Genomic DNA, 14,391 nt, shown 5'->3' with positions numbered 1-14,391 from the left:
TAAACCCCAAAAATATCGCCTCTAACGTGCCCTAGCTATAATCGGCCGCAAGGCTCACTAGGCGCACATCACCAATTCAAATTGGCTCCAATGTGGAACCAATCTGAATTTCTTATCAAAATCTCCAGCGCATAGCATATATTATAAGAGCTCACTGCAAGACTGGTGATAGATTTTGAACTTATAAGGCTACCTTGTCCAAGAATCAAAGCCCTCTATATATATTTTAAAATTATGAATTAAAAGCTAAGTTTTATTTTACAAACTATCATATCATAAGAGTGCCCCAAAAACAGAGTCCTCTTTCTCTCCCCATTCCTATCTAATCGTTTACTCGGACTCTAGGGAGCACCACCAACCGTTTAGTGTCTGCCCAATTGGTATATAGACATAGATCATAGTTGGTACTAGGCGACTCAAGCCGAACCCCAGCGCGGGAGGCAGGGATCTCCCTTGATCCCCCCATCCCGAGTGGGTATAACTTAGTGCGGAATCCAAACAAAACCACATCCCCTACTGTGCTGATCACCAACACATAGCTATTTAGAAGCTTGCTTATAATTTTTAGTTTAACACTTACCCAAAAGGATCACCAACCACCAAGAAGGCTACATCAGTAACAGCAGCATCTTGTAGGATTTCATCCGCTTCTTGCTCTACAGTCTCCCGATCAGCAAGGATCAACTCCCGGCCATAGAATTCCTCCTGTGCAATTTAAACAGATGGATTTTACTTGGTCTGATCCTTTAGAGTAGCATTCCGTGTGCATTCTCATTCTCTAAACCCTTGTAGGGGTCTACAGAAACGAAGAGCAAGAGGTGGCCCTCCTTAAGGATTACAGTTTGGTCTCATTCTACTTTCACAGAGAGGAGAAAGGGAGTTAATGGCTCCTACTTGATACTGTTACATGTGATATCCACAGTTCATCCAGTTGCGACCTTTACTGAGCTAGTACCGGAAGTGTCATACCCCTTTTACACCGCCGCAAAAACCCAGGTTTTTCCCTTGTGGACACGGGTCAGCGGGGGTATAAAAGGGGTCAACCCATGTCCATTTACATGGGACTTCTACCCAGGTCCTGATCAGGGTGGAACACAGACAGGACCTGGGTAGTGGGCAGTGTAAACGGGAATGCCGGGTCATCTGGGGATGCCAAACCTCCGGACTGCAGAATCCTGCATTCAGTATTGGGGTTGGGCGGGGGAGCACACAGCCTCTGCTGCTGTCTGCTGTACAGCAGCAGAGGCAGGGAGGTGGTCAAAGGATGCCTGTGTGCGGCATCCATTCGCCTCGTGGAATGGGGGAGGGGCAGCTTACCTTTGTGATCGGCGGTCCCGGCGCTTGGAGATGATGTCATCTCCAAGTGCCTCCCCTGTTTACATTGCGGGTCGGCACCGCAGTGTAAACTGTACAAATCCCGGATCTGACCTAGCTTGGAACGGTGTTCCAAATACCAGGTCGGATCCAGTATTTTTTGTGTAAAAGGGGTATAACTATCCCACAGTTGTGTGAACCAAGAGACATATATTGCATATATGACAGGGAACGATCTCTGACCACATATGGTATAACACATATTAGATGAGCAGCAGTAAGCTAATACACTGTGAGAGCAATGTTGCCATTTCATGTGTGTATCCTTCTGGAAGATCATCAAAGGCAATGTGTGGGGTTCTTGTACAATGTCACACTAGGGCACAGAGGAACCACTGCGATAATTTATTGGTAAGGGCCCATGTTTACAGGTGTGGTTAGTCTTCAGGAGGGGGTGTGGCCAGCTGTCACAGAGGCTTAGCTAGCAATAGAGAGGACATGGTCTGGCACCCTTGCTAAATATATATAGATAGATAGATAGATAGATAGATAGAAAAAAAAAAGTAAACCATGCGCCCAAAACAGTTCACTGATTAGTCCGGTTTTAAACGAACCCTTATATGCCAACAAAAGGTTAACATGCAATAAAAGTCCTGAAATCAGACCCGCAGCTGCTTTTCTCAATTAATGAGCCTCTGGAATCGCTGGCTTGATATATTATATTGCGTGGTACCCAGGCCACAGTGTCACTTTATTTGGTATTAACAGAAAGGCACTGGGGAGAATACACCTAGTCCTGTACAGTATACGGTAAAATATGTATAATGCAAATGCACAGTGTAGAACCTGTTTCTAGAGGAGGAGTTGGGCCCCGCTGGGGACTTCCCCTGCACCCCTGTGGGCCAATCCTACCCTGCTCTTGTAAGGCTCCTGCAAATTGCCATGTAGCGAAGTCTAAAGGTGGCCATACACACGCAGATTTATCTGCAGATCTGTCTGGTTGGAACAAACACATGGTTATGGTTGAGCGCAAATGACAGTTGACCATTTGCTTGGAAATGCTGGAAAACTGAAAAACTGTCATTCATCCATAACCATGTTTTTGTTCCAACCAGCCAGATCTGAAGAGAAATCTTACTAGTGTATGGGCACCTTAACAGGGATGTGAAGTCAATATGCTATCTCGCTTCAGCCCTCCAGCAGCTATCCTCAATTAATAATACAAGTATTTATAGTAATGAGACCAAAAACACAGTACTGACATCCATTTGATTGATTTCATAAAGAAACAAATGGCAGATTATGCATTTGTGTATTTCTCACAATAGTCACACATTATAAACACAGCACTGCGAGACATACACACATTAAAGCCTGAATCATACCAAAGCATCTTTGCCCACGGTGAGTATAGACGTGTATGCCTCCAGGTAGACCCGGGAACAGCTTCTGATCACCTCCAGGCCCCTCACTGTCACATCCTTAGCATCCCCAAGACCTAACCCTATGAGGTAGAGCATGGTCCTTACACAGCAATACCTGATTTAGCAGAGGAGAATTTAATATACAGAGATGCTAAATGTCAGTATCCATTTGATGATGCAAATCCCCCCTGTCTCCACGCTGACAGCTATAGGACTACGAATACAACGGAAAACGGCTGCAGCAAACAGAATCCAGGCACTTCCGTATCAGGATCGCCATGTTAGCTAGTGGCAGCCGTATTCCTAGCGCTGCATCCACCGCCAACTTTACAACTGTCACTGGGTTCTTAAGAGGCAGAAGGCGGAGCGGCCATCTTTCATGAGGGCAGGCCGGGTTATGCATTTACAGTTTTTACACGAGAGATCTGTGCACTTTGGTTACCTCTGTGTCAGGAGGAAAGTGATGCATTAGGTAACAGATGGAGGAATAGTGTCAACACCAGGTTTTCTCTTACAGTTATTAGTAAGAGAAAATACTTTGTTTTCTAACGTGATATACTTTTTTGTGTTGTACAGTTAACTTGAAGGAAGAACATGGATATGTCCAAATGTCCCACTGTAGCTTTATCAAGCGGCCACCAAATACCTATTCTGGGGCTGGGTAAGTCCACTTTGTCATGTTTTCGATTTTCTATGTTAAGAATGACATCTAAAGTAAGGGGGTGTCTTGTCCAGGGGAATGCCTGTGATAGCTGTCACCAGGGACATGGGGAAGGGGAGATTACAGCCTCCAGTGTGGTCTGGACCGTTCCATTCCGGTTTCTGCTACATGTCCGGACCACACGGGGAGGCTGTAATCTCCCCTTCCCTATGTAAGCCCTGCAATGGGCTTCTTTGCGCTAGCCCCCCCCGTCAGCACTGGCAGTCGAGATTCCGACATCGGGATACTGACCTGTCGGAATACCCCGTCAGACCGCTATACCACACCCCCCTACCTATACTACATTATTGGCGCTGAAGCCTGGGAGCTGCAGCCGCTGCTGCTCATTGCGAATGATAAATGGTGCAGCAAAACTGCAAATCAACTGATCTATTATTATTATTATTATTAACAGTTCATTATAGAGTGCCAATTTATTCTGTTGTGCTTTAAAGTTGGGAACAAACAGTAATGGTGCCCATACACATATGCGATCAGATCCAATCCAATCGCATCTTGTGGTGCCCAAGTGGGGTTTTTTCAACACCCGATGTCACATGCCATCTGCAATGCCACATCAGAGGGCTGGCGGCGACGGAGCACTGGCGGCGACAGGGCTCACTGGCAGCAGGAGAATTTGAAAAAAAAAAACAATTTAAAACACTGGGCTGAGAGAGTTTTCAGCCGATCAGAGGCCTCACATTCAGCCGGGCACTGATTGGCTGAGAGCTCTCTCAGCCAATTAGAGGGACGCCCAGTGTTTTAAATAGTTCTTTCGGTACTTTTGTAGTTTCACGGCAGCACTTCCCAGCGGATCGCATGCAAATTGTATGCAATATTTACATCCGATTTGCATCCGATTCGATCTGCGATGCGATTTAGCACACCCCCACAAAGTGTGGCGAGCCCCGCGAGGGGATGCGGAATACACGCCAGTAATCTGTGTCCCCTCACCACGCGTTGGGCTCGTTTTCCGCGTCCGCTCGCCACGCTTAGGGCTCGGTGGCTTGCTGTTCTCGCCATGCTTTGGGCTCGGTGGCACACTTGCTCGCCACACTTTATACAGTCAAGTCCACGCCGACGTGGATAGTGGGGGTATGAACAGGTCGCGAGGACGCATACCGTGTCCCCTCGCGGGGCTCGCTGTGCTCGCCATGCTTCGGGCTGATGTGGATAGTGATGGTGTGCTAAATCACATTGCGGATCGAATTGTACGCAAATCGTATGCAAATTTTGTGTGCGATTTTTACGATTTTACGATCCGCAGAAAAGTGCCGCCGTAAACTACACAAGTACCGTTCCTTCAATTTCTGCCACCGCCAGCCCTCCACCCACGCCACGCTCTGGAGCCCACTCCCTGAACCCGCCACCAGCGCTCCGTCCCCCGCTTCCCGACCCAAACGGCAGCGCTCTGGCCCCTGATCCCCGAACCCGCTGCCAGCACTCCGGCCCTGATTCCCTGAATCGCCGCCAGTGCTCCGGCCATCGTTCCCATTACAAGCGGTCTCATGTGGTTAAAAACCACATGCGATTGCTCATACAATTCGATAAATATTATGTGCAGCAAATAATATTTTTCGATGCGACCTGGGGGCCCGCACGTCGTGGGACCCATTCGATGTGCATACAACCCTTCGATTTATCACACAGATGCGATCGAAATCGAGGATTGTGTGCAATATCGCCCTAGTGTATGGGCAGCATAATAACAGACAGACGCTGAGGTGAGGGATATGACGGAGTGAATATACACATTGACTGAGAATAGACAGATAATAAAAACAACTGTCAAACTCATCAAGGATTCGATACAAAAGTATTCAGGGAATATTTGAGGCAATTTATCAGGTATTTGTAAACACAATATCCCGCATGTGCTGCAGTACTAATAGAGAGATCATCTTTCCCTTTAAATCAGCACAATTCCTAGAGAGAAAAAAGCAGTAACAGACAAAGGGGCCCATTTACCATATGATCACATTTACAATGTGTTCTGGGCAGGATCTACTGCCATTGTATTGCAATATGCGATCCTATCGCTGGGATGTACGGTATGTTTCTGCAGATGCAGGGGTCCCTGTGAAACCTATGGGTGATGCAGCTGTGAGCGGGGAAAGAGGTATCGCAGCAGGGATTGAAGATACCTGCTGCGGTCCCTCATCTAACATTAAGGATATACCTAATATTTGCGGCTAGTCCCAAAAACTGGTGTTTTCGGGGAATTAGCCGCAAATATTTAATAGTAAATGGGCCCCCAAAGAAACATAATAAAACTTAAGAATAACTAAAAATGCAATCCAATCTTTTCTCTAAAGCTGGGTGCACACTATTCTCAATTTTCTCCTTCCTACTGTACTTCATGACAGCCTTAACAGGTGAACTTTTGGTCTGTAGCCATCCTTAGGGCTGACGCTATTTCTATGTTTACATTAAACTTCAGTGTTTTGAGATATGCGCTTGATATGCTGCTAGTGTTTGGGGGCAACAACAGCAGCATTCCATTGAATTGGGTGTGTCCACCCCATTTTCTGGGCATACCAAAGCCATTGGCTGTGTCTTAGGATGCAGCTCCACTGGATATTTGCAAGTGTTTAAATATGGATTTTATTGTGGACTTTTGGGTTATGATGGTTTGATCACATTAGTGATGACCGTTGTAAAAAGGGGATTTTGTTACCAATAGAATCGCCCAAGAGCAGTTTCTGTGTAGTGGAGGGGACAGAAGGAAAATAGGAGTGTGAGCATACTTGCCTTCCTTCAAGAGAAGAAGAAAGAAAATAGGACTGCCTCTTTACCGGCGCACTAAGGTCGTTGTTCAGTAAGTGCCCATACACGTTACAATTATTGTATACAATATCGCATCTCGGTTTCGCGATGATATGAGAACTAGTACAAAAAGTATGTGCTGCACATACAATGTTGTATACAATAATTGTAACGTGTATGGGCACCTTAAGATGCTCAAAAGCAAAATCTTTCTAGACTGGGCAAAAGTATTCTGCACTGCAGGTGGGGCTAATGTAGTACGAGTGTGCAGCGAGAGTTATATTTGGGTGACTCATATCTGTGCAGTATAAATTCTGTCTGCTTTACAAGAGCCTTGTATTGTATTGTATTACATTAATAAATGTGTTTTTTATTCATTCATTTGTGGTCTCTGCGTAGTTAAGCGCCACTTGGTTCTTGGTTCTATGCTTTATTTTTACATTGCAATTTAGATTTCAGTTTCAACACACCCCACCCAAATCTAACTCACTCTGCACACGTTACATCTCCCCAGATTGCAGTGAACATGTTTTTGCTCATTACAGGCAGATTTTGCACACATGCAGGGTTATTTAATTAGATCCGATTTTTTGCCTATACAAAAAAATCTGTACTTTTCTCCATTCTTTAGGGTGGACCAATTGTTTGCCTAGGCGAAAAATGTTTGAAGTGGCGAGAAACAGGGGCGGATTGGCCCACCGGGATACCGGGCTTTTTCCCGGTGGGTCGGCCCATTTCAGCCATGCAGCGGCCGCTCGCCCCCCCTGGCTGGGCCGAGGACCGCCCGACCGCCTTCTCCACGGTTAGCAGCCGCGGCCACAGCACTTTTCCTTATTGCATCAAGCCCCTGCATTCCAGACATTCGTGCATGTTTTGGTTCTGGTTATCATCTGCTTCACAAACCAGTTTCCTGACCTGTGGAATTACTGTTTCTGGCAAGGTTGATAAAGTTGCTGCGTTAAGTATTTGCTAAGCAGTAGTTGAAATTTAGACTCTGAAGCACTTCCCAGTAATCTTCTAAAAACATTACATGTGTTTATGGACGGCTTTCTGAACTTGCCATTATTGTTTGGTTTCTGTTTTCTAAGTATTTCCTTTCCTGGACCTGTTATTATTTCCTTCACCTGATTAATCTACCTGGCCTCTAGCCATTGGTATACATATGCCTTGTATATGTTTTATGTCAGTATACCTTCATTGTGTTCCTATTTGGATGTAGTAAAGATTCCTGTTTAACTATACCTCAAAACGTTTGTAAATGCCAAGCAGGACCAACCTGAAATTAGGGGGTGTGTCCTCTCGGTTAGGGGCATGGTCTCAACATTAGGGGGCGTGGCCTATGATCATTGCACTTTCCGTGAGGACAGTCCCCCATTTTACCACTGTGAGGGGCATGACTAGCGCTCTGTGGGCTGCTGGCATGCCCCCTGTCCCTATGAATTTGTGGATAGACACTGTGCATATCAACATGTTTTGGTCACAGAGACTTTTGTCAACAGCTCGACAAATGTCTCTGTGACCAAAACATGTTGATGTGAGGGGTGTGAGTAGCTAATGCTGCTTTCACACTGCAAAACTTCTGTTACCCGGTTTTTGAAACGTTTCTTAAAACGGGTCAGAGCAAGTTAAACCCCTTTCACATCACATGTTGTAAACTGTATATTACTGGTTAATTACCGTTTTTGTACCTTTCACATTTAACCTGTTTTCACCCATTCCTTGGTACCTGGCCAGCGCTGGGATCCGTGCAGCGTAGTCTACCCCCCTCTCCTGGTAGCTGGCCAGCGCAGGGATCCAGGCAGTGGGGTCTCCCCCCCTCCCCTCCCCTGGTATTTGTCAGCGCAGGGAACCGGGCAGTGGGGTCATACCCCCCCTGGTATTTGCCGGCGCGGGGATCCGGGCAGCAGGATCCATGCATTGCTGGGGAGACTGCGGAGTCCGTTCGGTGAATGGGCAGTGTGCGGTGGTGTCCCTGCGGCGGATGGGAGCTAATAGCGCTGCCCACATCCCGTTCAGACTGCAAAAATAATGGATCTGAATCGTGTAGGATTCTTCTTTTTTACCGTTTTCAATTACTGGTTTTCTTGAACCGGTAATTTAAAACTGGTGCTTTCACACTGCAGCGGTAATCTTTTTGAAGCGGTTTAAAATAGGCAAAATACCAGGTTATAGCTGCGGTGTGAAAGGGGTATTACATACTTTAGATGTAAGCTTCGCTTTTTTTTTGGCTTTATTTATGCTTTTATTTTTATGCCTGTGGATTTTTTTGCTGTTTTTGTCTGGACTGCTGCTTTTGTATTTTTATTGAGAACAAAATACTCCTTTTTATTTTTCAAATTGTTCGGCATCTATAATTATCTGGATTCCGGAAAAACAGAGATAACTTAATGAGCTTACCAACATTTTGAAAGAAGTGAGTGATCGTTACGCAGTTCTTTATTGCATATATTTGGGGCAATACAGATGGTGTAATGGTTATCATTAGTGCCTCACAGCATTGAGGTCATGGGTTCCATTCCCACCATGGCTCTAACTGTGCAGAGTTTGTATATTCTCCCCGTTGTTGTGTGGGTTTCCTCCGGGTACTCCGGCTTCTTCCCACAATCCAAAAATATACTGATATTGGCTCCCAATAAATTAACCCTTCTGTGTGTGCATGTACGTGTGGTAGGGAACATAGATTGTAAGCTCCACTGGGGCAGGGGAGCTTGGGACTCTGTAAAGCGCTGTGGAATATGTATGCACTATATAAGAAAATAAAAATAATAATAAAATAAATAAATAGATACCTTTATGGGATATTACACCATCCTTAACATTTGAGTTTAGGTACGTTGACTATAAAAAGATACCTTTATAAGCCTGTCCCCCTCGCCAGTCTATGTTAGTTGGGTATGCTTCTTGAGAAAATCCTCGTCTAATTTTAAAACATCTTACACTACTTTAGAAATTATTACACATTGGTTGTGTTTTCTTCCATATAGTAATTGATATACAATTTAGGACCACCGTCAACTGATCATTTACACAAGTTTTGGAATAAAACCACGAGGATTGAGACAACTTTATCTACTTTATTATAAGGATCGTAGTATGTTTGATATGTTTAGGGACTCTGGGTTAATACTCCATCTCTTTTCCAATCCATTGTATTTCTTGGGGTGTTGGTAGCACCAAGTTGGAGGTGGTGTGTTGCCCTAAGCTGCAAGTCTGTGCCTGTTTCAGGTTCCAAAATACTGCTTTTGTAGATCAAGGTAGTGATCATATCCATAAATTAGAGGAGTAGCTCATTGTGAAAGGCTAAATTATGAAGATCGGGGTTAACGTTTAGTATAGTATCACTACCATAGCGATACTGAAAATAAAGATCATTGCCCATTTTGGTAGGTTCTTTTCCTCTTCTAGGCCTAGCCTGTTTACCTGGGCAAAGCCATGTGAACTGCAGGTGGGGCAGATGTAACATGAACAGAGAGAGTTAGATTTGTGTGAGTGATTTTGTTTCTGTGCAGGGTAAATACTGTCTGAATTATTATTTTTTTTTAAATTAAGTAATTTTTATTAAGATTTTTAGATGAACATGTAGCGTTGGGACATGACAGTAGCAATAACATGCACACCAAGGATAGCTATACAAAATCATTCGGTATTAAAATATACCTCTGCAGGTGAATTGTTTGAATGAACAACAGGCAGGACTGGGAATATTTCACCTCACTCAACAATAAGGATATAGTTGTAGCAATTGCCCGAAGGCGCCATTCGGGCAAATAAGTCTAAGTGATAAAGAGTGCAGCAATACATCCAGAATTACCATTTCTAGTGCATTTAACTAAATCGGAGCTAGGCAAATATATGTCGTTATATTTCCAGGAGATAGACAAAGAAAGAAAATACCGTCAGTCCCATTACTAACCCCCCAATAAAAAAAATAAAAAAAAACAAAGCAAAAAAAAAAACCAGCAGAAATTATTATCGTTATTGAGCTAAACCCCTCTATACTATCAAAGCAAAATCCCCCCCAAAAGCCCAAAAGAAACCACCCTGTAACACCCCACCCCTGTATGACCTAACCCCAACCTAGGTATACCTGGATCCCATCAACTTCCCCCCCCTCCCCAACTAACTATATTAACTATCTAATCCTATCGCCACCCCCCTCCCCTGTATAAAGGAGATATAACTAATAGTTAGCATGGGCAGAAGTATCAGGATATTTAAGTTAGGTTAGGACCAGCCTTCCCCAATCAAGCATATAAGCAAATTGGTTTATTCTTTTCAGCATACAGCATAATATGACAGGATATATAAAGAAAAAACAGGTAGCGCAACATGTTGGAAAACTGGACAAAAGTCCATTCTATAGCTCAGAATATTAATATGAACACACATAATAAGAATTAACATTGGTGAGGTATGTATAAGCAGAGACAGCGTCCGAGTGTAGACCGATCACTAATCTGGCCACTTTTCAGTCTCGTTGTGAAGCAAAATGAGGCTTCTATAAGTAGGTCTAGTCTCATATTGACAACTGAAATAGTATCTGGAGCACGTATGACACAAGTCCAGGAGGAGAACGTAATCTCCATTAACATAGCAGAGGACTGGGGGTGGACTGCGTTAACACTGATATGTACAGGGTTAATATACCAATTAGATAGAAACTTGTAGAAGTTGACATAGTGGTATGGATCCAAAGTGGTACTCAAAGCCGGATCAGGATAAGCCACAGGATCAGTAGACATGTACTCATCTCTCACATCTGCCATATCACATCTTCTGAAGGTAAATAGAGAGGATGGGTCACCTTTCCAGGCATCACAGTAATACATTATTCGATATTGGAGCAGGAGAGATCAGAAGAACTGTGAGTGTTGAGATAACTCCCATAGTGGCCATATCTTGACATTCCAGGGGACATAGAGAGAATAGGGCACCTCCCTGTATCTCATCCAGTTTCCTGCATAATCTATCAGAAGAGGCATAGATCTCTTGTATAATTTGTGTTAAGGAGGATTCCATACTTGACTAAGCACATAGATGGCTCAGAAAATGTCTCACAGAAAAAGGTCTAGAGGTGTGATCTCAGGTAGCAGAACACTATTGTCAGAAGAGAATGGTGATGGCTAGCATGCCACCAGGGGTATACAGGATATAATTAGCCCAGGGAGCCCAAAAGCAAATTACTGTCAGCAGTAATACAAGCAGGAGTAATGGCGCCAGCACACCAAGTGCGCCGTATCAGGCACCACTCACTGCGCAGGGCCACCAAACAGCTTCACCTGAAGTTATTGCAGAATCGACAGGGAGCTTCAGGTCACACCAACCAGCAGCTACAGGATCTGAAGCGCCCCTCCGCGAACGCCACAGTCCAGCGAACAGGTGAGCGGGGCAAGTCAGCGCCAGTTCCCTCCGTGCAGGCTGCGGCAGTGCGTGTCAGCTGAGAGCGCTTCCCACTCTCCCTGCTACACAATCCGGAGTGGTCACCAGCGTGCACAACCCCGGCTCAACAGTCACCCAAGAGCAGGGCGCCACACAGCAGGTCGCCGTATACAGGACGAATGAGTTCAACACTGGGAGCTCCGGCTTCCGGGTCCCGTGGTATCAGTAGGCCACAGCTGCCGTCACCGTCAAAACGATGGATAAAAGCTGTCGTGTGTCACCAACAGGGGCATTCAGCAATGGGTAACAATGTCCCACAGACAACACAGGTAGGAAATCTACCAAAAGTATACAAACAGGATTTTATACAGGATAAATGACGGGAGCGCAGGGAAGCTGCTGCCTTCTCCTAACTCGGCCAAGCCACGCCCCGTCTGAATTATTTTTACACTGCAATTTAGATTTCAGTTTCATCACACCCCACCCAAATTTAACTCTCTCTGCACATGTTACATCTGCCCCACCTGCAGTGCACATGGTTTTTCCCATTTTGAGAACAAATTTGTACTGCAATCAGATCTGAATAAGGGCCAAAATCCCTATGGTGAGGATGCTGGCAGCAGCACCCCAACGGTCACGATTCACAGAAATCCCAGTAAGTATTAACCCTACCATGTACCCACCTCTCCAACAGCCTAACCCTGACTGTCCCCTGTCCCTCATTCTCCCCCACAGCCTAATCATAACCATCTCCCTAGTTCCTAACACCAAAATTTACCATCTGGATTCTAACTGCTGGGATTTTGCTGTCGGTATTCTAGATGTCAAGATCCTGACCTTATCCCATTGCTGCCTCTAATGCTTAAAGCCCTTTACAGTTATTGTCTCAATATTTAACTAAGATGGAATAAAAAAAACCTTAAAGTATAAAAGGAATTTGTAGACACAATGGGGGAAATTTAATAGGATGAGGGATTCAGAAAGTGAGAGATTTAGCAAGAATTCTCCAGTTTTTTTTAAATCGGCAATCATTTACACTGCAAAATCAAACTGGTTTTGCAATGTAAATGATTGCCGCTTTAAAAAAACCTGGAGAATTCTTGCTAAATCTCTCACTTTCTGAATCCCTCATCCTATTAAATTTCCCCCAATGTTTTTAAGATTGACAGGCCACTCCATAACTTCACATGCAAAGAATTAAGTTTTGGTATTTGCATATAGATTTTCTAGTGTAGGTGGCATACCTGGGAATGCATTTTCTGGTGTGAAAGGGGTATTAATTAAAATAACCGGGACCTGCAGTGCTCTGAATACAGCCAGGCTCTGACACTGTCAGTGACTATCACTTCTGCCTGGCGGCGGCTGTCCCCCATTTACAGCGAGCATGTATTCCCCCTTGGCAATGACCAAGTAATCCCACATGGCAACGAGCATGGAACCTCTGGCAATGAGCATGGAACCCTTGGCAATGAGCATATAGATAAGCATCACTTATGTAGCATAATTTTTAATAGGCATTATGGTGTTTGGCATTATACATAATGGACATAATGGCGTGTAACTTAACGTGTAATGGACATTATGGTGTAAATGTTTAATGTGCGCCTTTGGTGGACAATGTCCCTGTTTATGAAGCGTATTGTGAATTTTGGCTTAATCTGTGTGGCATTATGTGAATTCTGGCTCAATCCGTGTGGCATTATGTGAATTCTGGCTCAATCCGTGTGGCATTATGTGAATTTTGGCTCAATCCATGTGGCATTATGTGAATTTTGTCTTAATCCGTGTGGCATTATATGAATTTTGACTCAATCCGTGTGGAATTATGTGAATTTTGTCTAAATCCGTATGGCATTTTATGAATTTGGCTCAATCCGTGTGGCATTATGTGAATTTTGGCTCAATCCATGTTATTATGTGAATTTTGACACAATCAATGTGGCATTATGTTAATTTTGGCTCATTCCATTTGGCATCATGTGTAAGGGGCAAGTATAACGGGGTCTAGTATTTTGTTGCATAATGTGTAGAAGTTGTATATGGTGTTGTACACTACACTCAAGGACACCCTGTTGAGTGGCCACACCCCCTTTTCTGGAGCGCGCCTTTGGCGCGCGCAGAACTACATCCTTCACTTTTGTCGGCATGGTAGGCCTGCGTACTTTAAATGCCAGGGCCTATTTTAATCCCATTCCCACCCGCTCTCTGCCGCTCTCTTAGCATGTACACTGGCACCTCTAACATCGCCCCTACCCAAACCCTCTTTTATCATGGTGCCCGCCCTGTCATTTTATCCTGGATCCGCCCCTGCAAGAGGGGGCTCCTTCTATGTGCTTCATTGCAGAAAAAGATTTAGAAACTGCACATTTTTTGTTTGACTTCTTTATCAAATAGTAAAAAGGCAAGGTGCATACACAATGGGTATTTTTGTCCAGTGTGTATGCACATCTATGATGGTGAAAATCACAGGGCTGAAAATCACTCTGTGCATACGCAATGAGCGATTTTCCAAGCAAATTTCACAGGGATGGACGGCCTTCCTTGCAGCTCAAAACACCAAAAGTGAGCTGCTTTCAACTCCAGTGTGTATGGGCCTTACAGGTGAAATGCCAGACATCATACGTGTTTGCATCCCTGCTGAAGACTGTATTGGTCCTCAGATGGTAACTTCCTTTCACCTTTGTTTCCTCTTTTCAAACTTTTCAAACTAATTTTAGTCTCTGTACCTTATTTTTGTTTTTCACCCACCACACCCTCCTGCTTTCACTTTCATCACCTTAACACTACTCATTAGGCAACACAGCACAG

The 14,391-nt window shown here is 44.5% G+C and overlaps 2 protein-coding genes across 3 annotated transcripts in view; one reads left to right on the top strand and one right to left on the bottom strand.

Annotated features, from left to right (window-relative positions):
- DPH5 (diphthamide biosynthesis 5) overlaps positions 1-3,065 on the bottom strand; it is a 44,307-nt gene extending 41,242 nt beyond the window's left edge. Inside the window, exons 1-2 of the mRNA XM_083156927.1 lie at positions 2,700-3,065; positions 581-705 (exon numbers count right to left, since the gene is read on the bottom strand). Of these exons, the coding sequence (XP_083013053.1) occupies positions 581-705; positions 2,700-2,834 (260 nt within the window). The 5' untranslated portion in view covers positions 2,835-3,065. The remainder of the gene's footprint in view (positions 1-580; positions 706-2,699) is intronic.
- Positions 3,005-14,391, top strand: part of LOC146026336 (glyoxal reductase-like) — a 134,450-nt gene continuing 123,063 nt past the window's right edge. Inside the window, exons 1-2 of one of the 2 annotated variants that reach the window (XM_083156928.1) lie at positions 3,005-3,210; positions 3,315-3,399. In XM_083156928.1, coding sequence (XP_083013054.1) covers positions 3,333-3,399 — 67 coding nt within the window. In that variant the 5' untranslated portion in view covers positions 3,005-3,210; positions 3,315-3,332. The remainder of the gene's footprint in view (positions 3,211-3,314; positions 3,400-14,391) is intronic. The other variant, XM_083156929.1, reaches the window with a different exon arrangement.

The sequence above is a fragment of the Crinia signifera genome, chromosome 8 (assembly GCF_055691185.1).
Source record: "Crinia signifera chromosome 8, ASM5569118v1, whole genome shotgun sequence".
Taxonomy (NCBI): Eukaryota; Metazoa; Chordata; class Amphibia; order Anura; family Myobatrachidae; genus Crinia; species Crinia signifera.
This window is presented reverse-complemented; position numbering and strand designations above follow the sequence as displayed.